The sequence below is a fragment of the Nannobrachium achirus genome (assembly GCF_963921795.1).
Source record: "Nannobrachium achirus genome assembly, chromosome: 20".
NCBI lineage: Eukaryota > Metazoa > Chordata > Actinopteri > Myctophiformes > Myctophidae > Nannobrachium > Nannobrachium achirus.
The window spans coordinates 36,541,228-36,569,217 of NC_137827.1; the positions used below are offsets into that span (position 1 = coordinate 36,541,228).

The window sequence follows — 27,990 nt, forward strand, 5'->3', positions numbered from 1 at the left end:
ATCTATTTTAAAAGCCCATCCACTGTCGGCAGACTACTTTTAAAGCTACAGTACTGTATGCTTCAACAGCATCCTAAGTGATGGGCTGCAGGCTTAAATATGCTATTGATGTTTTAGAAGTGTAAAGTACACTAAAACTAAGCGTTTTTTTAGATTGCATCAGAATAGACTACACAGACTATCTTTCCACTGTATAAAACATTGGAAGGCCACATGGACTTTGATTTAAATCTTTACCACAGACTGCTGGAGCCCAGACCCTCATTCCCGGCCTCTTTTCACAAGTATTCTGGACCAGCTCACGGCTATTGAGGAGTCAGGCTTCTTTGAGATGCCAGCAGACTCCTTCCACTCTCTGCAGGATGACTGGAAAATAGAGATACAGGAAATGTTTGATCAGCTAAGGACTAAGGAAAAGGTGAGGGTTGCTTGCTTGCTCAATCAGGGGTGTCACACCAAATTCTGGGCCCTGGGTACAAGGATTCACTGTGGGCCCCCCATGAATGTTCTTCATAGGGGGAGGGGGTTTAACCCATTTAGACTGGGAACGCATTATTACACATTATTTTGTACTTTAACTGTTGAAAAATAGCAGATAGATTGTTTTCACCCCTGAAACCCAGCTGAAATGATCCGTGTGAAACTTTGCACACACACTTCTGGCAGGCCAAGGAAGATTGGCCTCATGGTGCTGCTATGACCGTAGGTCATACAGTAAATTAATTTGCGCTTGCATGCCCATTTCTTTGTGGGGGTGTGTTACGGCCACTAAACTTGGCTCGAACACCAGTGATAACAGGGATAAATCACGTCTCATTGTAATTAATGTTATTTTCATTTCTGAGAAATGTTTTTTTGTTCTTGCAAACAACAAGAGTACCAGGAGGGTAGAAGTAGAAATTAGCTGGAGTGTCTGGGTCTATGACAAACTCTCTCCATGATGAGCATGTCAACTAGAGCACATTCAGTGAAAGACTCATTATGCCATAATAAGGTTATTCCTTAGGTTATTAAATGCTTAGAGGGCATTTAATTGATTGGATTGACAGAGTATCAGGCTTACAGCAAGTTTGACATGTTGTTTTAAATAATTGTTGATTTCATCTTATGTTTGAGTATTTATTGCCTTGTGATGTGATTTGCTGGTTAGGAGCTGCGGTCATGGGAGGAGGAGTTGAGCCGAGCGGCTCTGCAGCAGAAGTGTCAGGAGGAGGCCCTGAAGAGACGTGAGCAGGAGCTGGCCGAGCGTGAGATCCACATCCTGGAGAGAGAGCTCAACATCATCATCCACCAGCTGTACCAGGAGAAGCCCCGCGTGGAGAGCAGGCAGGGCAAGTTCAGACGCAGCCGCCTCAAACTCAAGGACGGAAACAGGATCAGCCTGCCCTCAGGTACTGCGGGCCTTGCTGTGTCACTGATGCTTAGGGCTGTCACAATTATTACATAATCGTCTAATCGTGATTATTTGACATAATCGTGATTAATTTTCCATAATCGGCATAACGATTATTTTTCATAATCGTCATAATCGTTTCCATGTAAAAAATAGTGGAAATAGCCGATCTACAAGCGCACAACGCGTCGCGTTGTGAGCTTGTAGATCGGCTATTTCCACAATCAATGTTCTTTTTTAAGTATAAAGTTGTCAAATATGTCAAGTAATTTCTTTGTATATTTAGGTTATGTGTCATATCTACCATGTGTAACTTCAAAGCCTAAAAGCCAAACAGAAATGTAATTGTCAACGACAAAAACACAATTAAATCGTTAATCGCAATTATTTGAGAGAAAATTAATCTTCATGTAAAATGTCATAATCGTGACAGCCCTACTGATGCTCGAATTGCTTGATTTGATTTATCCCTCCCATTCTAAAACTGCGATGCAGGAATGGAACGATTTAGGTTGGGAATGCATGCCCCACTCGTTTATGCAAGACACCGGTGGGTAGTGGGTAGTGGTACACACAGTACCATTTTAACAGATCAACTAAATGGAGATACAGGGATCCCTGATGTCATCGGAAGCTGCTGATATCCTGTTGATGTACAGTACATATGCGAATAGAGTTCAATTATACACGCTACTACTTACTGTATATTGGAACATTGTGAAGTGACGGTCGGACAGTGACTGAGATATAACACAGACAGACTGTATAGGTAGAATATTATTATTATTTTTGTGCTAATATTGAATGTTAATAATAACATTATAACATTCCTGGTCCTTTTTCAGACTTTCAGCACAAAATCACAGTCCAGGCTTCCCCCTCACATGACCGGCGCAGGAGTTTTTTTCTTGGTAGCAGTTCCAGCCCACCAAACAGTCCTGCAATGCTGCCCCGGCTGAGAGCCATCCAGCGTGAGTAACATTTCATGTTAAAATCAAATCATGACAGAGTATCGAGTTGAGTAAATTGCATAAAAAGTATCTTCACTGTCTTTGGCTGTGGATTTTAGAATAGAATCCATTAGTGCAGTGCCCATTGGACTTGACTCTTCTCACACTCAATACACCCCCGAGTGTGAGTGAAGTCGATTAGTTCAACGCTTCGCAAGATATGTGAAGGACAGACAGGTAGAGAGACCTTGACTTTATACTGTAGATATAGACTTAGTGTGCTAGGGGCAACCACCTCTTTTTGAGCTGTGCTAATCGCTCCTATGTCTGGCTTTGTGTGTAGGTCCCTATGTCCGTATGAGCACGAGACTAACATCATAGGAAATCACCACAGCTGTTGTCATGGACAGAACAGCCCATACAAGGAGATATGCCTGTGTCGTGTTTGATACCATGCGAAGTGAGCACTGCACTGCTCACTTCGCACAGGTGCGAAGTGAACTACCAGGTGATCATATTGGGCTATTGAGGTGATCAAATGAATTGATCAAAAACAGCCATTATTATCCATCATTGTTTGATGTCCCTGGACTAGTGCAATGCCCATTTGGGGGCGAAGTGTGAAGTCGATTAGATGAGCATAATGCATGCCCGTACCGAGCAGTTTAGCTCTGGAGAATCCCTTATCAGAATGACTTCACACTCGATACTGTGCTCCAGGGGCTCCTCAACAGCCTATCACCAAGTGTTGATCAGATGAGGGGTTCTTGAGATATGCGAAGGCCTGTCAAGACATACAGTAACCCTAACCCTAATACTACATACTACAGTACAGAGATTCATGGATTTTATTGATAGATTTCCTGTTATACCGGTTGCACAATTTGCAATTAGAATTGGTTTACAGGACAATACTCAGAGGTACACTGCTGGAGATTGTAGTTTAAAGATTTATTTATTGGCTTTTATGCTTTTATTGATAGAGATAGACAGTAGGCTGACAGGAAATGGGGGAGAGAGATGGGGAGTGACATGCAGCAAAGGCTGTCGGGATCGAAACTCGAACCTGCAACATGCTGTCAGGGTATACTGAGTCTAGGTGCCTGGACAACTGTGCCAGAGATTGTAGCTTAGGCATAATGGGGTTGGTGTGATTTTTAGGGTAAGAATGAGGGTCTGAAAGGGTAGCAAGTGTTCAGCTTCTCTATGTTCTGGATCCATTCTAATTCTGACCATTTTCTAACAAGGAATTTAGAATCATTGTAGCTGTAGCGGCCCCTCGGTTTTAATGAATGCAAAGTCGGATGGTCTCAACGGGTGTTTTTTATTGCACATTGTGGTATCATTGAACACTGTGAAAACTAGAAATAAGATGAAATGAAATAAATATCACAATTCATTTCATAGTTTCACATCATACAATACAATCAGTGCATTTCAAGTCATAACTTCAATAATTCAAGTCAACTTATTCAACAATAAAAGGTAAAATTATAATGCAGTGATTTAGTACTTCAATGATTTTAAATAGCAATAAACCAATTCATTTCAATTGCAAACAAATACCAAAGCAAACAAAGAACAAAGCAAGATAAAACATAACCCAAAACAAAAGGCCAAACAATTAACTCAAAGTAAATCAAAAGAAACCCAAAGGAACAAAGAAATATCCTGTACCTCACTCCGCTAACTGGAGGGTGCTGGCGTGCTCAAGAAAGCCACCTTAGAACTCTGGGTTCACCAAACAATCAGGCACAGCATAAGCAACAGGCCGGCACTGTGGACGATCAACATTTCAATAAAACTGCTTCAACATTCCTTCAAGATTTCAAGTGTAGAAGTTGCACTCAAACCATATCATACCTTGCCATGTTGCCTCTAAACACATGCTGTGCTTCCTCTCTCTCTTGGTCTGCGGTGTGTTTGTGACTGAGTGCATGTCTTCTTCTTCTTCTTTCTCTTGACTGAGTGCATGTCATGATCTAGTGGGCCTCAACTATAATCATGGGCGTCACACCAAATTCTGGGCCCTGGGTACAGGGATTCACTGCGGGCCCCCCATGAATGTTAACTATTGAAAAATAGCAGATATACAAGCTCACAGCGCGGCACCGAGTGCCGCGCTGCGAGCTTGTAGATCTGCTATGTTTGAAAAATTGTGAAAATGTGTGCAAGAAACCTATGTTTCCATGTCAGTGCAGGTGCTCAAACTTTTTCATGTCTAGGACCCCCAAGATGATGTGTATTTGGCCACGGACCCCCATCTCAAAATATTTAGTTCCAGGGACCCCCCAGAAGCAAAATTTGAGTTACAAATGTTCGCTTAAAAAATACATATTCAAAGATTTGCACACATTTTCACGACTTTTCAAAAAATAGCAGATCTACAAGCTCGCAGCGCGGCACTCGGTGCCGCGCTGTGAGCTTGTATATCTGCTATTTTTCAATTGCTAAAGTTACTAGGGCCCCTCCACCTTGGGCCCTAGTAACTCAGTCCCACTTTCCTACCCCTTGTGACGCCCCTGACTATAATGGTTCTAGGTGCAGCAACAGGAAGTTTCAAAATAAAGCAGGAAATACTAAAATAAAGTAACAGTAATGATCAAATTAAAGTAAACCAAATAATCAACGAAAATGACAAATAACTTCAAACTAATCATTTTATGTAATCAAATTAAAAGGATCTTAATTGGTGTTTAGGATTCAAATGTCTTTCTTGACACATAGTGGTCTCCCAAAGCCCCTACATACCGCATACTGTATTTTCAAATGGAGCCAGTCGTTCAATTCTTTTTTTAACTACAACACTTTAATGTTTGACCTTTGGTTCAATTAATCTACTGAATTAAATCCTCTCAAAACCTCTGTTGTTGTGCAGTCACCCCAGGTGAGGGGTGCACAGCCTGGGGTCGGAACACTGGCTTCCTGCAGGATGAAGATGAAGGGGAGAGAAAGGGGTCTCGAAAGAAGGGCCGGGGAGCCCGGGGCTCGGGGCCATACAGGGAACACAGCGCTGATGCCTGGTAAGAACTTCAACTGTGGTGATTCATATGAGGGTGAACATTGGGGTTGGAATCAGTTTTTGTTTGATTCAAGTCGACTTCTGTTCAATTCACCCTTTGTTAGCCTTCTGGTTGGTTCCTGACTGACCAACCACAAGGCTCTATCTGCCTAGTCCCGCCCTGGTTCCGCCTTTTTTATGTAGAATTAGCGAAAACATCATTTTTTGAGAAATAAAAACATTTAAAAACATGCCGAGTCACTATACTGCCACTGAGCAGCTCCATTTCACTGAAACCAAGTTTTAAATTAGAATTGAATACACAGAAAAAGAATTCGAAGCAACTGAATTAAAATGGTAGTGGATGGAGTGTCCCACCAAGACACAGCAACCAATGGGTGTGAAGAGGGGCGGGACAATGGGGGGGACTTGACAAAGGGTGAATTGCTATTTAATTGCTATCAATAGCAATTAATTCTCATTTGCTTTGGATTCTTTTTCTTGGTAAATATAATTCCAAAATATTATCTATGGAAAAGGATTCACAGTATTTGACTTCAACTGTCCAAAATCAACCAACAATTTGAATAAACTGAAATGAATTGATCCCAACCCTGGTTGGCATCAAGAACATGTGTTCTGAGCACTTATGGAAATCGAGAAAAGAAGACCAATAACAATCAGGCCTTTATTGGCCATGCAGTGCTGCTGGTTTTACAAGACAATGCTTCTGATTGTTTCTTTTTATCATCCGTCAGTGTCAAGCCCCCTCACGAGGGCAGCAGGCAGCGGTCTTGTAGTGCTCCTAACCTGCGGAGGTCACCCAGACACAGTCCAGCCGTACCCGGAGTTCCAAGTCTTGTGGAGATGGGTGAGGAAGTGTGGTGGATTATAGGGCTGTCACAATTATTACGTAATTGTCTAATCGCCATTATTTGACATAATCGTGATTATTTTTCATAATCGTTTCCATGTCAAAAATAGTGGAAATAGCATATCTACAAGCTCACAACGCGTCACATCGCGACGCATTGTGAGCTTGTAGATCGGCTATTTCCACTATCAATGTTCTTTTTTAAGTATAAAGTTGTCAAATCTTTGTATATTTAGCTTATGTGTTTTATCTACCATGTGCAACTTCAAAGCCAAACAGAAATGTAATTGTCAACGACAAGAACACAATTAAATCGTTAATCGCAATGATTTGAGAGAAAATTAATCGTCATGTAAAATGTCATAATCGTGACAGCCCTAGTGGATTATTACTAATTGCCATTCCATCAATCCGGTCCCCAAAAAAGCTTTAAGCTTTTAAGGTGGATTTTCAAGCTTTATCAAAACAATTAGATGTGCAAATTGGGTATGGAAACACTTCGGAATAGGTTTTGAGGTAGAAAGCATTGAACTCGCATGACTATTGCAGTTTATAGCTTTATATCTTTGTATTAAAATTAACCTATTATTATTAATAAGGAGGCCTATTTATTATTCATAAGTTGAAGCCTCGTTGGGATTCATTCAGATGATAAAATTAGGCTAATGAATACCACTGTAATTTCGTGGAAGTACACTTTGATATAAGATCTTAATAAGATCATCTCTCATCATAATAGTCACCTTCATGAATGACTTTGATGTGCACAATTCGCAGCAGCTTCGTTCATTAAAGTCTATAACCCTAACCCTTATTCTTTATAGATTTTTGTCCTCATATGTAGAAGTTAACACTGTATCCATCTTTGAAACTCGGGTGATCCAAATAAAGTCCCATCATTTTGGGTTTATTTTCACGCTAAGCGGTACACACTACACAGTTTGTCTACAGTCATGTCATCAACATGGATCTGTCCCATTTAGCGCCACCATCAGACCGATGTTTGCAAAACACATTTTTGGACACTGCTCCTACAGATTTTGCCATAAAATCACGCTAAGCGGTACACAATTTGTCTAGAGTCCTGTCATCAACATGGATCTGTCCCATTTAGCACCACCATCAGGCCTATTTTTGTACACTGCTCCAACAGATTTTGCCCTAAAATCACACAAAACATGTGACCTGACGGTCGCTTATCTCCTGATTAGGGAGTCTTACTGGTCCAAATAAAGTCCATCATTTTGGGTTTATTTTCAGTCAAGGAGGACCATGGTAACTGTGGGCAAGCCAAAGGGATGTAGCTATATCGTTGCTGACAGCGCGGCTTACCCACACTATAGTAATAACTTGGGTGCCCAGGTTGGCAAAAAAAGCCAGAATTGGCACTGTACCTGTGGTGAGCACCGACCCAATTCAATGTTGTTCAGCCAGAGCTTCAGGGAATGACACGTTTACTTATAATGTCGTTCATGAATAAAAGGCTGCTATTTCCAAACAGCCTGCTTGAATTGCGTTTCTCTGAGCAACCAGCAGACTTCAGTGGGTTGCACAATGGGCAACCAGGCAGTACAGAATGATCATTATATTTTGGGATAAAAGGATGTCAAATATTAATTCATGTCAAATAATATGCGTCTCACCTGACCTCCAATGGCCTACTGGGCGGTCCATCTAAAATATTTTTTGTATAAAAGAACATCAAAAAGTAATTTGTGTCCAATAAAATGCCTCTCACCTGACTGGCAAAATAGTGCCACCTACTGCTTATTATCTCCCAATAATTGCATAATATTAGTGGATGGAAACATGCAAAAAATCTGAAAATTTGCTTCATATTTTCAAAATGGAAACCCAGTTAGAGTCTGGTGTATCTCCAAATTTCATTTCATTTCCAGCGTTAGGCTGTTGAGCATACATGTTCAATACAATACCTGCCCACAGTTTTCTCTTGGTCTGGAAGGAGGCGAGAGCATCACTCCCATTCCCATTTAAATTAGCATGCCTGGTTTCCTAACATTTTGGCTTTTTTCCCATCTAGATCCGTTTGAAGTGTATGATTAGTTTTAAGTTCTCCTTACACCCACGCCAAGCAAACCGGACCACCAGCATCTCTGTCTGACTCTGTTAATCCAAACAGTTTTAATCTTTCAATTGTATGCAGCATTGTACATGATAATGTTATGAACAGTATACAACATGCTTTGCCCAGAGCGTACTCATCAGTGAAATGACTCCCACACATTATAACATCTACAATGTCATTATTCTGTAAAACCTTTTCAGAGAATGAGGACTGCTGCTTCACCACCGACACAGGGGCCTCTCCTGCCCAATCCTACCTCTGCATCCCCTTCCACAGAGAGGCCCATCTCCCTGATGGTGAAGGAGGGGAGTACTGCCCCAGTGCCCAGGTTCCAGAAACGCCCCCGAGTAGGAAGAGCCCAGGTTCAGCGCGGCGCTCTGATCTGGTCCTGCTGGGCTGTGGCGCTCTGCTTGCGGCTGTCGGACTGGGCTTCAACCTGCTATCACTGACCCAGCCTGAGGAGAACATTAAACCACAATGGGGGGGCTTCTTCAACAGAACAGGGGGCCAGAGACGGAGTACTAGCCCACCGACACGGAAGCTGTTCAGACGGGAGAGCCCCCTGAAACCGTCCGTGCCCTCGCTACCTGAGCGCGTGCCTCCCTCTTTTACGCTGCTGTCTCTATCGTCCGTGTCTGACTGTAATTCAACCCGCTCGCTCTTGCGCTCTGACAGCGAGGAGTTGCTGGTCTGTCGTCCCTCATCACCCCAGGCTCGGCATTCTGTGCTGCCTCCTGTCTCACGTCTCCAGGCCCCGCATCCTTCTACAGTCAACCCACTGGTCAACACTCACCTGGAGAGTTTCAAACGTAACCCCCGCCAGTCTCTCACCCCAACCCACGTACCCTGCCCTCCGAGTTCCTCACGTAGCTTACGTCGGACCCCCTCAGATGGAGCCATCAAGAAGAGCTGCCTGCCAATTAATCTCGAACCTTTACCAGAAAAGACAGCATTAGAGAGCACAGGTAGAGTTCAATGGAATTTGTCCTCTCTATTTACTGGTAGATGCATGTACTGTATACTGTATGATTATGCCTGTTTTTATGGCCCCAAACTGGGCAGTTGCAAGAGGTGGTTCTCAGTTTAATGCCAAACAGAATGAGAGATGACACATCATGCACACTATAGGTTCCATGCAATCATAAACATCATGCGTGCACATAGTTCCATAATCGGGTATATAAAGCCTGTGAAATAAATCTGTATTCTGTAATCACTCAAATCTAAATAATGAAAGCTATAATAGAGTTACAGTATATCCTAAATGCTTTATTTTAATGTCTATTATATTTTCATTCATCTGTTTCGACTAGATTTCTGGATTGTCTATGTTGACAACACAATTATCATTGGCTATTCTCTGCGTACCCCAACAGGTGGTTTCAAGGTTTTAAAGGACGACTGTTCGGGGTTACCCCGGTTGCCTGACCCCAATCTGGTGTTTCCTCCCACTCCACGCCGTCGCTGCGCCCCAGAGCGTCCTAAAACACTGGACTTCGTGGCCCGGCCACGGCCCTCTCCCCGGGCTCGTTGTGGGGACATGTTTTGGTCCAGAGGGAGTGGACTGGGGAACGGAGAGTCTCCCGCCAACACCTCCTCCAGTACAGAGACCCCTCCCACTGTGGAGTTTGGCAGAGATAAATCCGTGCCGGCCACCCCAATGGAGGCCCCAACGCCCTCTCCACGCAAGATCAACAACCTGCTAGACCGGCAGGATGAGGGACAGTGCCGAGATGGCACGGTGCCACTCTGCAGACCAGAGGTCAAGTTTCCCAAAGACTCACCTTACCGCTATAGACCAGGATTCTGGTCCTAACTCCTGGATTCTGCTCCTCTACCCTGTACTGTTGACAGCTCTCCTAGCTGTTTCCCATTTGGACAAAATGAGGTGGAGAGAATTTCCTTACAATGAGAATTTGGATTTAGACAAGGGTTAAGATTGTTTGCAGATAATTCATACATTATTCTGTCATTAAGTAGGAGTACAGAATTTGGATATATATATCGGCTAATATCCTGCTATAAATGCGTGAAATCTCTGTCCGTATGTCTGTAGTTCACATATCTTGAGAACCATCAGACCGACCGACTTCAAACTCAGTGCATACGTCTCAGAAAACTGCCGATCTGACTTATACACCCATATATAGGCAAATTCCCATATATGGAATATGCTGATGTCATCAATATGTCATAGACAGGCCTAGACTCTATATTTGGGCATGCCAGACACAGAACTCCATATATGGGCATAAAAGGGACACAGACAGACTAGTCTTGCGTAGCCAACTAGCCATAGAACTATTCCACAGTCTCCGAATGCTATAGAGTCTGGAACTACACTTCCAATCTGAGAACGGAAGCTATCATCTGTTTCTTATTTCTGTTCAAAAAGGTATATTTTAAAATATCTTTATACTTTATTTTAGAATTTCCATTTCTAATAAGCAGCAAGCTATATGCTGCTTCAATTATTAGTGTGGTTGCACAACAGGGCAACACATTATAGTCCTGGGGAAACTTTATTTCTAGGGTAACCTTTCCGCTGCCATTGGAAATTGACTGACAGACAGACTTCTGTCCGGAATAGGGAATCAATGAGTGGGAATCAATAGGGAATCAATGGGAGTGGGAATTAATAGGGAATCAATTGGTCGAGCTTCACATGACAGTTAGCTTACTGCAGAATATAGTTACGTCAGCAACAGTCAGCAACCACACTTGTAATTTCCAATTGCATCTTTTCTAGTTTGTATTTATATTAGCAGATTTGCACGATTGTAAAGACGAAGCGGAAGCAGGGAGGTGGCATCACATCCGCTTTATCGCGAGACTACAGACAGACGGATACAGAAATCTCCATATATGGGCATAAAAAAGACAGACAGACGGGTATAACGGGTACTCTGACAACAATGGGTACAATGGTGGGGCATGCATTAGAGGCATACATTTCCAACTTGCTTTGTGACCAAGTAGGCCGGACACCGGTCTTGTTCTTAGAATAATGTGTTTTGCAATGATCCCTCAAAATGTGGTGATACCAAACACTTGTGAAAAAGATAAAACAACAGCTAATGTCACTAGGAACTTATAAATATATAAGAAAACAAATAGCCACAACTAGAATAATTTCTACCCCAAGTATCTTTTTCTGCAAAAAGGAAATAATAATGAAAAAGAAGAAGATTCCATATCGGCGCATATCGACAACATATATGCCAATACCGATATATCTGTGATAGCCAATATGTAGGCCAATATCAGACTGATATATTGTCTGGGCTCTATAAATAAGTACTGCATGGTGGGGCTCTATAAATAAGTACCGAATGGTGGGGGTTTGCCATCAGGGCAAGTCAAATAATGTCAGATGAGTTGACCCAATCACAGCCAAGAACACAAAATTAACTTTCAAATTAATATTGTCTACTCCTATAGACCTTTTTCCAGTACTGTACTGTAGCTGTGGTGTTGCTGTGCGAAGCGGTGCCGCTTGACACCGCAGTTATGTTTGCCGCTGGGAAATCGGCCTAATGTCTAGCTTTTCTGGTACTTGTAAGCCCCACCCGTCTAATACATAAGAAGGATAAAACAAACCATGGCAAGTATTTATAAATACTGTTATAATCTGGTCTGTTAGTGCATCAGAATAACAGAATTGTCCTTTTGTTTGGTTCCTCTTATTTAATGATGCCCTGTAATTTTGCCATTTGGTTGGGTTTCAATTCAAGTGAACAGATAATGAAGTATTGAAGGGCATTGACAATTTCACAACACTTCTCTTTGTCATTTTAATCTCAAGTTCAAGATTGTGCATTTTATCAAGTGCACTTTTGGAAAAGCGCCATGAATGTAAAGCTGTAGATTTGTCCATTATCGTTTTTCAATTATTTACACACTTTCTATATGATTATTCATAAACATTCTGAAGAAAAACTAAAGAAAACCCGACCCCCCCAAAAAATAAGGAGAGAAAAAACTCTTTTCTGTTACTTGAATTAATTTGTAAGTGCTGAAATTGTTGTGCTATTTGCAAGCAGTTTCTTTCGACTTTGTTTTGTCTTGTACTGGAATCCCTGTTTTGTACCAAACACCTGCCATCACCTAACACGTCTAAAGCTACCCCAATTGAATGGATGTGTGTACACAGTTGAACACTTGTGTTAGCAACTCACAGTCTTATAATAATGTTCTGCATTGTCTCAATACCCTGTACGGTACTCTTAATAAGAATGTCTGAGTAAGGCCGGCGGTACTGTAAAACCAATGGCTCTCAAATGATTCAGGCCTTAAATATTATGTTGCTGTAGCTATGAAGCCACAGGCCATTGTATCTTTTACCACATACTGTATATCCTAGCTCAAGTTATATCGTCTGTGGCCCTTTCAGAATGGCTTGTGTCACACTTTTGGTTCCCCAAGCCAACCAGTTGAGATACACTGTCCTAAAGTAAAAGGGAACATTTGTATTTGTAAATGATCTGCCTCATGAACTTGTGTGGAACATGGATTCATGTGTGTTATCTAAGCAACTGACTGCATGAGTCTTGAATGGCACACGTTTGTAGCAAGCCCTGGTGGCATGTGAAAGTATTTTTTTTCTTGCTTATTTATTTGTATTAATTTGGTGAATTGTATTTAATTTATTGGAGGATTTATTTTTATATTTATTTGTCTTGCCTTGCTTTTTTAACATTTTATTGCTGTTCACTGATATTGTTTTAGATTGTAATCTCGCTCCCAACATAATGGTTGGATTAATTTATTCATTCAGGTATCTGTTCTTGGTTTGGGTCAAAATATAATTTTATACCTGGTCAAAGCAACGTGTGCATGAAGCCTCCGGCTAAGTTTAAAGGCCCATGATTCATTAGATGTCTTAACAGCAGTGAGAATAGCCTTAATTCAATCCAACAGTACTCTACCTTCACATTGACTTTGTATTGTTTCCATATCACTTGTAATTTCGTTACGTTTTATGTTACTCTCATTTCCTCCAACTTCTCCACAGGGGATAAAAATGGTTGAAGCTTTTTTCTGGAGTAAGCCCATACAGCTAAATATATTTCATGTTTCAAAATGATACGGAACATATACCCTCTGTATAGAGAATATAGTTTTGACAGGCCTAAAGATATCTAAATTTTATTGGTAAAAATATATTGGTATTGGTTTCCAAAGTTCAAAATATATTTTGAAATACACTTTTGGCCAGTTATTTATGAAGAAAAAGAATAAACCTGCACACTCATCTGCTCCAATGTAATGACTAAAACTATTATTCATGAATCATTTAAATGTATTCTTATTCACTTAATACATTAGCATACAGCAAAATATATTTTGAAATACACTTTTGGCCAGTTATTTATGAAGAAAAAGAATAAACCTGCACACTCATCTGCTCCAATGTAATGACTAAAACTATTATTCATGAATCATTTAAATGTATTCTTATTCACTTAATACATTAGCATACAGCATTTCAACCTACTATAGTCTTCTTGAGACATTGATCTAATCATATACATTAATGTCTGATTATAGTCCTTATAGTTGGCGGAAACGTTACTTCAGTTTTTAATGTAAGTGAATACAAATGTTTTAGCTACTGTGAGCAAGAGTTGTGCCTCCTCCATATCCTAAGATTTCATATATTTTTGGGCTGAACCAGCTCACAGCCGGTTGAAAGCCATCTCTTCCTATATAGAAACATGTATAAATGTGAAATAACGTTTTTTTTTGCTGAAAGGGAATACATTCAATTTAAGTTGCACACACTGCTCAACTCTCAAATGTATCTCCTCTTACTGTTTGTATGGACCAATCCTAAGTCAAATAGTATTTGCAAATAATTATCTGTTTGTTTTAATATTTTAGAGAACCAGATGGGTGGGTTTTCACACTTCAGGGCAACTCAGGTAGTGACTGGTAAGTTGTTGCACAAAAGTACAGTGAACGTAACTCTTACTGCGATTACTGCGACATTCTTTTTAAATGAATTGTCCGTTGTGATAAAAAAAAACACCCATGGTATCTCAAGAAACTTAGGTGTATCTAATAGTCAAAACATAATCATTTGCAAATATTCTTTTAAAGCAGATTTTCTATGGAAACGTGAAGGATGCTTGTTAACCATTGATTTCATTTTCAAACATTCAAGTGACCTATTTTGCATCCACTGAGATTTAAGCTGTCAAAATTAACTAACCCCTTGTAAGTGAAGAACTAATGTACATGTCAATGTGAATGCGATTTCTTATGAGTGGAAAATATGGTAATGCTTGATCTACAACACTGTATTGTAAGGGTAATAGTTGAAACAAAGCACTCCCTACCAGGTGTATCTAATATGGTATTGTAACTGAAAATCTTACCATAAATAAGCTGATCTTATCTTTGCTGAAATTGACAATATTTCAGGGTGGGAAAATATGCTGTTATCGACTTGACTTGTATTTGCACTGGAACACTGATTTGATTAAAATCACAGTAAGCAATTCAACAGTTAATGCTAATGGTTCTTTCTCCCCTCCTCACCAGGTAATTCAATCCCCATGCTCTCATCTCTCTGATGAAATTCATATATGGATATATAGTATGCAGAAGAAATTAAAACCTTGGGCAATAATGTACCCTAAATTCGTGGTAAGACAGTTGAGTGGCTGCATTAGGTCATATCATTCCTCATCTGTGAAGTTAGCTTATCAGACACTGCAGAGCTCAAGACCTTGACGGAGAGCAGCGATTCAGGAGTCCTTAGTTGGTGTTGGCTGGTCCACACTATTGCATCGCATCGCATCACCGCTTATTATCCAGTCTCACCATGGCAACTACCAAGAGAAATCAGTATAAAACCTTTTAAGCAGCTTGAGCTCACTGATATATCTTTGTGCTTTGAAACTCTCCCCCCACCCTCCTACCGGATGGTGACTAGATTGAGTCATATACACATCAGAACTACACAATTAGGTCCATTATACAGCCTTTGATTAAGAATATAGTTATTCAAGCACTTAACAAAATTAGATAAACACTTAATGTTTAAATGCTGATAAGTGAAATGCAACAGAAAAAAGTTCTTCAATCAATAGACGACACCTTTATTACACATATACTTTGACAATAAACTTGAACATATTCTTTGTTAATATATGCTGTGAATGAAGTGCTTCTTCTGGTATCTATAAACAAGACACAATTAGCTTGGCTCTTGGTCATATTTTCTTGCAATTTCTATAAAGTAGCCTATATACATTTTGTGATATGTCGCTTAAATCCATACTGCAACTGTTTACGTGTGACGATACACCCACACTCACACTGTAAGTTAAAATCGTTAAACGTTAAAGCACCTTTTTTACCCAGATATGTCATCTTTTATCCAGATTTACTGTATTTATGTCATATAATGCATGTAATACTAACATGATTGTACATAGGTGGTGGTGGCTGTTAAACAGTTAAACCACTAAAAAGACATCTTGTGCGAGGGTAGGTGCTAACTTACAGTTACAGTTGCCTACACGCATGCTGATCATTATTTTTATTTTTATTTTTTGCTCCTGTCTCTATCACAAGTGTTGGCCTGTTTGTGCAATGTTTGCCTGGCAGTGCATCAGACTTGTTTGTAATAGATTAAACACACTTGGGAAATACTTTTTGGCAGAAACTCTCTCTCTCTATATATACTGTATATTAAAACAAACTTGTGTCAAGCACACAAAGGTTTGGTGAAATCACTTAATTGGCAAAAAGTTGCTGCACAAGGCAAAAGCAAGCATAATATATATTTTAACACCATGACCTTGGATGATGGTGTGTAAGGTTTGGGTGAAACACAGTAAGGGTGAAAGTCATCAGACAGTGAGTGTTTATGTTGCCTCTTTCTTATCCCTTTGAGCTGTCCGGCGAATCTTCATCTCTGTCAGTTGGATGTAACGGATTACATTGGTGTCTGTGAAACAAACAAATACAGGAAGAGGTTGAGTGTGATGCAAACCGTGTCATGCCAGCCCTGATTCATAGCCGATCTACAAGCTCGCAATGTATCACGGATGCGCCGCGTTGTGAGCTTGTATGCAGTGCTTTTTGCAATGCTTGCTGAGCTTGTAGATTTAATCCGGGTGCATCTCTCCACTCCGACATGTCTCCTTTCCGACATGTCTCCATTCCAACACTAACCCTATCTCTAACCCTAACCCTAAACCTAACCCCTATGGGAGAGTCGCCAATCCGACAATAAGAAGTCAATTTCGGAGTGGCGACATGTCGGAATGGAGAGAGCCTCCCATTTAATCCATATTTAAATGTTTCATCTACAGTATAACGGTTAACGGTATGTCAAAAATTGGGATGCCAGGGATTGGTTAAAGGTGCTACATAGCACCTTTGCAGCACCTTTGATCGGTCGATCTATCTATCTATCTATCTGCTGACTACACATGTGAACAGACACCAGATCATTTAATGTGATCATGCAGTGATTTTTTGGTTGGTCTGGCGAGTGGGAGCCCCGGGTTCAATCCCCGCTTCCCGCGCATCACTACAATCGGAATCGTGGGGCCCCTGACAAGATGTAACAGTACCCAGCCCGGTGAAACAAGTTGCAGTGTTATCCTCCCCGCACCATTCCCCCGATCCACTTTTGGGCCTCCACCCTGTAAAGTGGTATCAAATCTGACCTGAAGGTTCCTGTTTATGTGACTCCTTGAGGTAGTAGAGGGCCTTCTGGAAGTCACCCAGGTGGTAATAAGCCACACCAGAGCGGTACAACGCTTTGAAGTGGTCTCCCTCCTTGCGAAGGACTTTCAGACAGTACTCTTTCACACGCTCATAGTTCACTAGCTCCATCTGTAAGAGGCATGCTTGGAGGAGAATAGAGAGAGCATACAGAAAAGGTGTTGATACAATATAATTATATAGATCCGTATTTGAATGCCATTGAATAATACGGTGGTTCTCAACCTTTTCAGGCCGCGACCTCCAAAATAATCATATTTTAATTGGGGACCCCTCACCCAGACTGACGAGCACTAAGAGTTGAAGCATAACATTTCGTATAACACGGTTCTACATGCTCACGTTGTGAGCATGTAGATCGGCTATTTTTCACAATTTCTGCCAATTTCTGACAATTTAGACAATGTTTAATTTGTCATTTTAGAGGTACTAAAAGGTCCTTAAATTGTCACTTTAGAAATGTTTAGATACGATACCCTACAACACTTAAACGTTATGATGGTTTGTTTACTGTTGAGTGAGAAAACAATGTTTCACATTAAGCTAATCATCTGGGGACCCCCCAAAATAATTTGGGTACCGACCGGTTGAGAACCACTGGAATAATGCATTATTATGTTAATTTAGCTATCATACAAGGCCAGACACAGCATCCAAAAACATCAAAAACTAAAGTGGATGAGGGTGAGGGACCAGCCTAAGAATGAGTCATACTGTGTCATGAATTATTCATGACTGCTGGAGTATTTCCCAGAAATCTACTCTTGAAAAGAGAACAGGAAAAGAAAAAAGAAAAAGGTGTGATGGTGTTATTTAGCTATACCCGCCAAGCTGTTGTAACACTCCATCTCGGCATTTTCCATGGCACCCTTCTGCTCATCTGTCAGGGAGGTGGACTTGCTGATGTTCGGGAGGAGGGAGGAGGTTGGGGACTTGGAGCTGGTGTCTGGATCTCCCAGAACCCTGCACAAGCCCTTCATCTCCAGCAAGGCGCGATGGTACTTGCCAATCGCCTCCCTGTACTTCTTATCCTTGTAGCACTGGGTGCCTTGGGTCTTGAAGTCGAGCGCTCGTTTCACTGCGTCCGCCGGTTCGTGTGATGGTTGTTTCAGCATCGATGATCCACCATGATGTTGTTGCCGTTGTTGCTGTCTTGCATCTCTGCTCCGGCTACCGCTGCTGCTGCTTGGAGGCTGAGCGCACTGCTGGAGGAGCCGCGGGTTTCCACCGACGCTTTCTGTGCGGCTGACTGTGCCACCACTGTCCGCGTTCGATGATGTGCCATCGTCGCGGCCAGTCTGGCTTACACTCATTTTCGACAACCTTTCGTATGTTAAATAAATAGAAATGTAGCTGCCCTTGCCCCCCCGGCCCCAAATGTTATTTTTTATTGGATTTAAAAGACTCGCTCACCGTATTATCTTGCGCGTGTCGTGATGTTGTTCATTCACGAGTGCACGATGTCGCAACTACGTCTTCTGTGCGCATGAAGCCTGCTCTCTTCTTATATATCCCCCTATTTTTTCCGTGGCGATCCGATTGGCTCTTTATTATATGAGGCTATGCTGGCTCTCTTCACTCAAGGTAGGGTAGGCCATGCCTGGTCTCGTCTATCGCACGGATCTCTCTTCTTTATCTCAATCTGGAGGAATGCAGTCATCTCTATGTGAATGCATCCGATAAAGACCAAGCGCAAGCGGGCTGCCTCACTCAGAGAGAGCGCAGGCTGTTTGGACCTGCTGTGGTTTTGGACTGATTCAACCCTTCGGTCCCCAGTTGACGGCGTATGATGTCATTGAAACAGCGTATGATGTTAAAACAAGAGTTTATATGGGGTGATGCTGTCTGCCTGTCTGCACCACCTCTAATGACTGAAGCTCCAACAACAACCCCATCTGCTACAATAAAACAATATGATTGGTCCTACACCAGGTTGTATTTATTCAGCCATGTCCTATCTGTGCTGTCAGTGTCAATCAAGCGAATAGTGAACTCACTGCAGCTGTTTGGGTGTGTCTTGATGTGGAATTCTAACTATCTCTGGAGCAAATGCTGCTGATCAAAAAAAACTTTCCGGTGCTGAATAAATAAGGGAGGGGAAACTAAGATACAAACATGAAAAGCTCAAAGGAGTAGTTCACTCCCAAAATGATTTTTTTTCCTATTTGGGGCTAAATTTATTGTAAACAAATGATTGTCTTTTTAAAAAGATTTGACAAAAACCTTTTTAAATTGAATTCCAGTCTCCAGGGAGTGAGCAACCAATAGAAACAAATACATTTTGGGGGTGAACTAGGCCTATTTATTCCTCTAAGTTGTTTGTTTGACATAGTTCCCATATTGAGGCATTTTAGGTCATTTTTAATGTATAGCCTAGCCTACTAACATCAAAGTGAGAGAATCAGGTGCATTTAAATGCTTGGCATTATATTATATTTAATATTTATTAATAAATATGTAGGAAAATGTATAAGTAGGCTAGATACCGTATCCAGATAAAATATAATAGGCCTATATAATATGATAACGTGTAATAGGCTATTGTAAATATATTTATATATTCTAAAAAAGGTGACAAGCTAAATCACAAATTCCTCTTTGCTCACACGCGCACGCACGCACGCACGCACACACACACACACACACACACACACACACACACACACACACACACACACACACACACACACACACACACACACACACACACACACACACACACACACACACACACACACACACACACACACACACCACCACCACCAAACTGCGACACAATAATGACTACGTCATTTCTCTGCGACAACTTGTTTACATCGCGTGATTCCTAAACCCACCAGGATTGAGTTAAGACCCGCCTCCTCTCGATAATCTCAAGTATGAAAGTGCCCATGAACGTTAGTGCTGCTCGCTCAAGTGCAAAGTACCTACTACCTACTGATCCATTACAATAATACACGCATATTAGGCCCAACGCCATATCCAAACCATAACAAATTAACTGATAATCAGTAGGAGTTTTTATTTTGAGCACAGTAGTGACAAATTAATAGCTCGGTACGTTTTTCTCTTTAGCAAAGTTACAAAGTTTTCCCTTTATTAAGCACAGTACAATTAAGTCAGTTTCAAGTTTTTTTTAGCACAGTTTATTTTGAGCACTCTAGTGAGAAATTAATAGTTGTGCATTGTGCAAATGCAGGCTTTTCTCAAGTACAAGTCTTCATGCCTCTGACTTTATCCACCCTCCATGTGTCAGGCAGGGATTTCAGCCACTCCTGGAAGTCCTCGCGTTTCCGCGAGGCGGGTCTTAACTCAAGCCTGGTGGGTTTAGGAATCACGCGTTTACATCATGGCGTCTGTGGATTTGAGAGGTACAGGATTCCATTGTTTACGTTTTGAATGCAAACGTATTATTACAGCAGGTTTTATTTCGGAAATAATATATGATGATATGACAGATTATTTAAGTAGCTATCGAGGAAAACAAGAAGCGGCTAAATATAGACCGTTTTCCTGAGAGCTCCCCTGTACAGAGCGCCGCCGCCATTTCTGTGGTGTAAACCAGTGGTGGAGTAGAAGAAGTCTAATTATTAAAAATTTGAAATAAAGTAAAGTTCAAATAATACTAAAAATTATACTCAAGTAAAGTGAATCTAGAGTTGCAACACCAACCATTGACAGCCCATACATCCAAACAATCCTCCGTAGACATGTTATGAGCTACTTTCTGTCTTGAAATTCTGTTCATTTTTTACTTTTACTTTTGTATCAATGAATTGAGTGCAAAGGACCCCAATGTAAACAAGGCATTGTGCTTTCTTGGGTTAATCCTATTTGTAGACCTTGTATATGAACTGTACTGTCCTGTGCTTTTCCTATGCGAACTGCTAATAAAGTATTCAATCAATCAATCAATCAATCATAGTTACGAAAATAGTTAAATAAAATACTTCTATGATAGTCTTGATCCAAGGCTACACATTTTAGAAACTTCCTCTATCAAATTCAATTCAATTTAGGCTTTCATCCAGAGCGACATTTTCGCAGACTCTAAACGAACTTGTTAGAGAACACGACTTGTGCTATGAGAAATGATAAAGCGTATTAGGCAACAATGATCTCCCACAGCAGATTTCCCTTGCTAATCGTGTACAAAACGGAATCAACAATTATAAAAGTTCAAGTTCACATTATTTGTCCTTCAACATGTTTTGTTGTATTTGTTCGTTTTCCTGACAGATAACCTCCTTGGGATATCCTGGGTTGACAGTGGCTGGCCCATTCTCAACCCTGGCAATGTGTTGGACTATTTTTCGGAGAGAAGCAACCCATTCTATGACCGAACTTGTAATAATGAGGTCGTAAAGATGCAACGGCTAACCCTGGAACATCTGAAGTAAGATCACAATATGATTTTTAATAATTATTCTGATTTATTATTGAACAAGAATACAGATACAATATTATGATATATATATATATATATATATATATATATATATATACACATTCATACATACATATATACATATATATACAGTATATAAGGGTTGACACTAACGCTTGCCCGACTGCCCGGGGCAAGTAAAAAAGGTCGGGCAGGTGAAGTTTGCTACTGGGTTGCCCGACCGGGCAGGTCATAGCCGCGGGAACTATTTTACCGTAGGGGGTGCTGTCACGCGCTCCTCATGCACGCGCGCGGAGCGCGCGTGCACGTGACGCGCGCGCATAGCGCGCGCCGAAAATTATCGCTTTCTGCAGTTTATTTTTTTGCTAAATGTAACACAATCGGTAACGGCACACTACACTTTCCCTTTACCTCTCCACATGATACCAACAGACAGACAACACCAGTTTCATATATTATAATCATTCAGTTCCAAAAGCTTTTCAGTTAATCTACATAGTTACTTTACATTACTGTCTACTACAGCAAGCATGATGGTTCCCAAACGTTTTAGCCCGTGAACCAAGAGAAACTAAACGTTAGGGGACCCAATAGTAGAGTAGTGAAAATAGCAGATCTACAAGCTCACGACTAGCTGCGTTGTGAACTTCTAGATCGGCTATTTTCAGGACCCATACAATGTGTCCGTGACGACGCGACCCACGCATCGGTCCCGACACCAGTGTTTGGAAACAGTGGTTCTGCTTCACCATAGCCACTAGCCCAAACAGTGTAGCCATTAGCCAGCAGCATTAGCATCCATCATTACTCTAAAGGCCGTATCAGAGTGTACGGTGGAGAGCTATCCACCGGTGGAGAGCTTTCCACCGCAAGTCAGAAAATAAGTGCAGGACATCATAGTCACGGGGCCCACGGTGAAGTCCTCCCCCGCCTCCCTCTGGTTCAGACGCAAACTCCGACCAGGTCGATCAATCAGTGAACGAGGTGTAGAGCCTGTCTGTCTGATAGTAAAAACAGAGAGATGTGTTGGGACTTGCGGTGTAAAGCTCTCCACCGCGAGGAATGACGTAACGTTGTAGTTTCATGACTCAAAAAGACTCGAAAAGACTACACCGCGGTGTAAAGCCTTCCACCGCCCAGGCGACTATGATGTCGGCTTAACTCTAAGCCACGACTCACCAGGTATGAGGATGAGAGGAGCAGAGGACGATGTTTAATGCCTTCATAGCCTACATGGTCTTGTCTTGGTGTTCTGAATCTGTTTATATTCCTTAATATGCCTGTGTTGTTTATCTCACTACGAGTCCATGATGACGCACGGTGCGCACGGACGAGAGAGGTGGCCGACCGTTAAAGGGGCGTCCTGTGAAAGCTATTTCCTCTCTGCACAGAAGTGCATTTCAAAACAAGAGTCTTTATTTTAACGTTTTCATCTATACAATCGATCATTCAACATGTTTATTTTGAAATTGTCCTGGAAATAGAAGTAGCCAATAGCCCCTACATGCCACTGGTGCAATTTTCTTATTATATGAATATTTATTTTTATTTTCCTCCCAACCCCCTTGGGGAGGGGCGGTAGGGGGTGCGGTGGGACCTGGGGGAGGGGGTGCGGCCGCACCTCCAGCACCCCTACTTCCCTCGGGTATGGGGCAGGTGCACATTTTGAGTAACAATAATGATCTATCTCATTCTAGCTCCCTCCCTCCCAAGTCCATCCCTCCACACACACACACACACTGAACAAACGTGCAGTCAGTGGCTCATAGACTGTAAAAGCAGTGGCTACGTGAGCTCACTTGAAAACAGCTAATCTACAAGGCGTGCAAACTCTCATTATGCTAAAGCATGGCCAGATTAATGCATACGCTTAACGGGGGGAGAAAGTGAAAGAAGACAGAACTATTCCTGCAAAAGTGCCGAAATCTATAGCAAAGGCTGCTGAAGGAGCGCTAAAGCGCTAAAAATGTCTGCGAAAGTGTCTATTATCCGTGCGAAGCGTCTATTTTCCGTGTTATCAACAGTGCTTTTCCGATGTTTCCCTCCCTGTTGGTAGCCAGCCACACACATCCAAACTATTGCGCTACATAATGCAATTAATCATGAGCAGCATATGTGTCACTGTGTCCACTGCAGCCTGCATGTTAGCGTTCTGTGCTAAGATAAACACATCTCTGACTTGTCTGTTGTCCAGTGTTGCCAGGTTTTGTTTGTGAGAGAGAAACAAGCAACCAGGTATATGATTCTTGAAAGTTACAATTTTTTCCAGGCAGCAACTTGCTCAAAAACACATTTTCTGATTTTCCCCCCAGTCAAATGGTGGGAGTGGAGTACATTCTTCTTCATGCCCAGGAACCAATTCTTTATATCATCCGTAAGCAGCAGAGACAGTCACCTAACCAAGGTGAGCGAGCAGCTACAGCAAATTCATTAATCACTGATGCCCAATGTGTTGTGTACAGCACATACCATGTATAAATGCAGAGGGACTGGATCCAGATTGTCTGTCCTTTATTTTCTGCCACTGTTGCCGGTGTACTATCTTCTCATGTAATTGTGATTGGTGCGAGTGCGTCCTCTACAGACAGATACAGATAACACAGCTCACAACATGTCTCTGTGAGCTCGTAGATCAGCTATTTTCCCAGAACTATTCTCCCCAGAATAGGACACTAGGGTTCAAGTGGTTAAATCTATTTTCAAAGCTTTAATTTGACATGTTTCTTCTATGTATCCACCCTCAGTGATACCATTGTCTGACTACTACATCATAGCAGGAGTGGTGTATCAGGCACCAGACCTGGGAACAGTTATTGGTTCCAGAGTGGTAAGAGCTTGCTATATATTCCATCCATACCATTCATTTGATTAGTTACACACTTTCCATAAGGATTATCCACCTATTGATAAATGTAATTCTTCATTTAGCTGCATAAGGATGATGCACTCGCCTATTAACAAATGTAATTCTTCATTTAGCTGACTTATGTCATTCTATATCCTTTAGCTCTCTGCTGTCCATGGAATACAATCTGCTTTCGATGAGGCCATGTCTTATTGTCGCTACCACCCCTCCAAAGGCTACTGGTGGCATTTCAAAGACCAGGAGGAGAAAGGTTAGCTTGAGGGTTGGTTGTTCTAGTGGGCTCTTGTATGCTGTTTTGATGACCTTTTCATGTATTTCTATTTTTCACCCATCACCCACTGTATGTGCTGTGAGAATCTACTGACACTTTTAATTATCCTATTTGTGGGCTTGTGGGTCTCTGTGTTTTGTTTAATGTTTTGTTTATTATTGTCAATGGTAACCCAGGTAATACATTAGAGAATAACAATTATGCTGTAGTAAACTAAACTCGTGTTTTTCTACAGAAAAGGTCAAACCAAAATCTAAGCAGAAAGAAGAACCCAGTTCGCTGTTTCAGAGACAACGTGTCGACACTCTCCTTTTAGACCTCAGGTCAAAGTTTCCCCCAACATTTTACCAGGTATGTGTTGCAATGACAGGAAAAAAGTGAATTTAATTTGCTTTATATAGTTTCTTTCTAGTTTTTAAAACCAGTATCAATTAATGTGTTTTTGTCTATACTTTCAGCCCAAACCTGGCGAGAAGCCTATTCCAGGTATGACCTTTTAAAGTGCTTCATTCACATTCTAGTCAGAACATATAATTGCTTAATCCATGGTCATTTTGAACCGCTGCTCAGTACAGTTTGATAACATTTCCCAAGAGTTAAATTCTAATTTTGTCTGTCTTATGAAACCCCCTGTCAGTAGTCCAACAATTTTGTATGAATTATTTTTACTATCCAACTCATGTTCCTATTTACATACTATGGTAGCGAAACAATCCCCTTCTGATTCCCAGTTTGAATAGGGTAAGGTTTGCTGAACTGACAGACACGTTTGGCTCCCAGTCTAATTTCCAAAGTGACTCCATAAGTCATGGATTATAACACGATTATAATTCTATTGCATTGCAGTTGAGGTAAAGAAGGAGCCTGAACCACCTGCTGAAACAGTGAAACAAGAGGAGAGGGAACCAGCCACCAAGTCCTCAGCCCCAGGGCCTCCAAGCAAACCGCCCCCTGAGAAACGAGCAAGGCTCCAGTGATGACCACTCCTCATGCGCTTCGAGTGGGGGTTCAGTGCACTGTAAAATCTCGAGTGATAATTTAACGCAGAGAGTGTACTAAATATAACCAAATGGACCTCTAAATGTCCATTTGCTTATATTCGTACATTCTCTGAGTCACAAATGGGTAAATTAACACTGATGATTTTACTGTGTGGGAAAAAGATCAGATGTGACTTCATCGATGAGCAACATTATAGTCACGATCATTCCCCACTTTTGAGAGGGTGGCCAGCAGGAAAAGCAGGCTTGCAGAACGTGACTAAACAGTTGAACAGTCTGTTGAGTGGGCTGCCATGTTGTCCAGAATGTCCAGCACTGCAACTTTGTTGACTGGTTTTCAAGATGCTTAGAACAAATTGGCACAAAAACTGTCGGTTCTGTCTTGGTGCCAGAATTATTTTTACCCTGTAACCTTAGTCTTGTACTCTCAATAAAGTTTGGCAACTCATACATTTCAAGTATGCATAGCTAACGGGACTAAAGTAATTGATGCAAGTGGACATTTTAAGACCATGTGCAGAAACCATCGTTTTTGCTAATGAAGGGCTTTTTTTTGTTGGATGATATGCTGACTTCAGCGCCAGTATCAGTTTACTGTTGACATCAGCAGGATCTTTCTGGGGTAATGAATTCAGAGGTCATTTCCATTCCCAGCCTGCGTAACTAAGGGATGTACCAGGAAGTTGAACATTGAAAACTTATTTTTACTTTATTATTTTCAAATGAATTGCAATACTAAACATCAAATACCTATATGTCGTTTTGATTTGTGCATTATTACCAACTGAGATGTAGTTCTCATATTGTTAATAGTTTGGAGCACTGTGATTTCACTGGTTTTGTAATGTATGTGTTGTATAAAAAACAAAAATGTTTATGACATTTTGTTTTTGTAACAGTCGGAAGCAATGTGTTCATGACAGTTTTCTTTAAATAATTTCAAATAAATTGCATCTCATTTGTATATATTTGATCTAATTTGGTATGAAATCATCGTGATGATGTAGCCTTCATGACTCATAAGCACTACCGGTTGTGTAGTTACTTATGATACATTGCTTATCTGTCTACTCTAGTTCCCTTTTAGTAAACAGTAGACAGCAGATCACAATCACCACAAGAGGTCGCCATCTACCTACGTTTGTATCCAATTAATCACTACTAGGCTGTATTTAATATGAATCAAATTCTACTTTCTCCCTCAGTTTGCGACGCATCGTGGTTTTACATTTATATGATTTATGTTTAAAATTTGCACCATTGCAACGTGTCTAAATGAATATGAATGGATATAGGCCTATACATTGCGCTAAAATCAGATTAACCTGCAAAAACAATTCAGAGTTGGGTACAATAGCCTAAAGCATAAAATAACTGAATTTGAGGTTAAATGTGAACACTAGGGATTGGAAGAAAGTAGTAAACATTGTACAAACACTAAATATATGAAAACCAGAAGAATCTGATGAATATAGTCTATTGCCTACATTTATAACCTCAAGCGTATTTATTTTATTTTTGTAATTTATTTTCCTTATTTGTATAGTAATCTAACAGCTGCTTTTTATCCTGTTCTCTACTGTGATATTTTGTTTAAAAAATAAAATAAAAGTAACCTAAATCCACGAGCCACGAAGAAGAAGTGTCTCGCAGGGCGTGGTGGGATAGGAGCGTTCTCCGTGGAGGTCTAAACACAGTGCCCCAGCTGGCTAGCAGAGCAGTAGCTGCAGAGACAGGAGAAGATGGCTGCAGTGGGGATTTTCAGGCCAGTGTCTGAAAACAGAGCACCGCTGCTCGTCGTTGTCGTCATGCTGATCAGCGACGACTAGCCTTCGTGGTCAACCCCGTTGTTTATTTCGTCGTTTCTGTTAGTCCAGATTCGAAGGGGATAAAACATGGGGTCTCAAACACTCCAGATCCTCAGACAAGGGGTCTGGGCTTCTATCACGGGCGGCTGGTACTACGACCCCCACCAGAATACGTTTGTCAACGCGCTGCATCTGTACATCTGGTTGTTCCTGCTCTGTTTCCCCTTCACACTGTACATGGTGAGTGGGATCCTTTGAACCGCTTTATGAAACATGTTTATATAATATATCTGTGAGGACGGTTTACTGTTCTGGTCGTAAGGAAAGAAGCAACATGCCCGTTAGCTGCCAGTGGTGTAAAAGTAACTAAGTATATTTACTTAAGTACTGTACTTAAGTCCATTTTCTTTTTAGGTATTTGTACATTACTGGAGTATTTCCAATACTTTTACTTCTCCACTACATCTCGGATCCAAATATTGCACCTTTTACTCCACTACATTCATTTGAGAACATTATTTACTTGGCCTACTTTTTGATTATTATTACAAAACATACATTAACTGCTTCAACTATATACATTTTGG

The 27,990-nt window shown here is 41.1% G+C and overlaps 4 protein-coding genes across 10 annotated transcripts in view; 3 read left to right on the forward strand and 1 right to left on the reverse strand.

Moving 5' to 3' along the window:
- The window catches only part of map3k9 (mitogen-activated protein kinase kinase kinase 9), a gene marked incomplete at both ends in the record, with an annotated part of 34,031 nt that extends 23,911 nt beyond the window's left edge, over positions 1 to 10,120 (forward strand). The window contains 7 exons of the mRNA XM_080750194.1: positions 243 to 418; positions 1,151 to 1,391; positions 2,239 to 2,364; positions 5,222 to 5,366; positions 6,103 to 6,215; positions 8,505 to 9,269; positions 9,681 to 10,120. Of these exons, the coding sequence (XP_080606320.1) occupies positions 243 to 418; positions 1,151 to 1,391; positions 2,239 to 2,364; positions 5,222 to 5,366; positions 6,103 to 6,215; positions 8,505 to 9,269; positions 9,681 to 10,120 (2,006 nt within the window). The remainder of the gene's footprint in view (positions 1 to 242; positions 419 to 1,150; positions 1,392 to 2,238; positions 2,365 to 5,221; positions 5,367 to 6,102; positions 6,216 to 8,504; positions 9,270 to 9,680) is intronic.
- A 6,061-nt stretch (positions 10,121 to 16,181) lies between these two features.
- Positions 16,182 to 18,362, reverse strand: ttc9 (tetratricopeptide repeat domain 9; the record flags this gene model as incomplete). The annotated part of the gene is made up of 3 exons (XM_080751017.1): positions 16,182 to 16,264; positions 16,992 to 17,174; positions 17,873 to 18,362. 3 exons carry the CDS (start codon positions 18,360 to 18,362, stop codon positions 16,182 to 16,184), a joined length of 756 nt encoding a protein of 251 aa, XP_080607143.1.
- Positions 18,363 to 20,380: 2,018 nt separating this feature from the next.
- Positions 20,381 to 26,559, forward strand: med6 (mediator complex subunit 6). The gene is made up of 8 exons (XM_080750474.1): positions 20,381 to 20,420; positions 21,289 to 21,445; positions 23,770 to 23,861; positions 24,202 to 24,284; positions 24,465 to 24,573; positions 24,830 to 24,945; positions 25,053 to 25,080; positions 25,441 to 26,559. The coding sequence occupies exons 1-8, from the start codon at positions 20,399 to 20,401 to the stop codon at positions 25,569 to 25,571; spliced, it is 738 nt and encodes a 245-aa protein (XP_080606600.1). The 5' UTR covers positions 20,381 to 20,398; the 3' UTR covers positions 25,572 to 26,559.
- A 781-nt stretch (positions 26,560 to 27,340) lies between these two features.
- Positions 27,341 to 27,990, forward strand: part of pcnx1 (pecanex 1) — a 59,644-nt gene continuing 58,994 nt past the window's right edge. For all 7 annotated transcript variants that reach the window (XR_013963151.1, XM_080751232.1, XM_080751233.1 and 4 more), the window contains exon 1: positions 27,341 to 27,643. Coding sequence is in view for 6 of the 7 variants with exons in the window: in XM_080751232.1 (XP_080607358.1) it covers positions 27,491 to 27,643 (153 nt within the window). In the remaining variant the exon portion in view is untranslated. The remainder of the gene's footprint in view (positions 27,644 to 27,990) is intronic.

Coding starts and splice junctions, on each gene's coding strand:
- med6 (XM_080750474.1), top strand. CDS start 20,399: ATGGCGTCTGTGGATTTGAGAG. Junction 20,421..21,288: donor GGCGTCTGTGGATTTGAGAG/GTACAGGATTCC, acceptor TTTTCCTGACAG/ATAACCTCCTTGGGATATCC. Junction 23,862..24,201: donor GAGACAGTCACCTAACCAAG/GTGAGCGAGCAG, acceptor ATCCACCCTCAG/TGATACCATTGTCTGACTAC.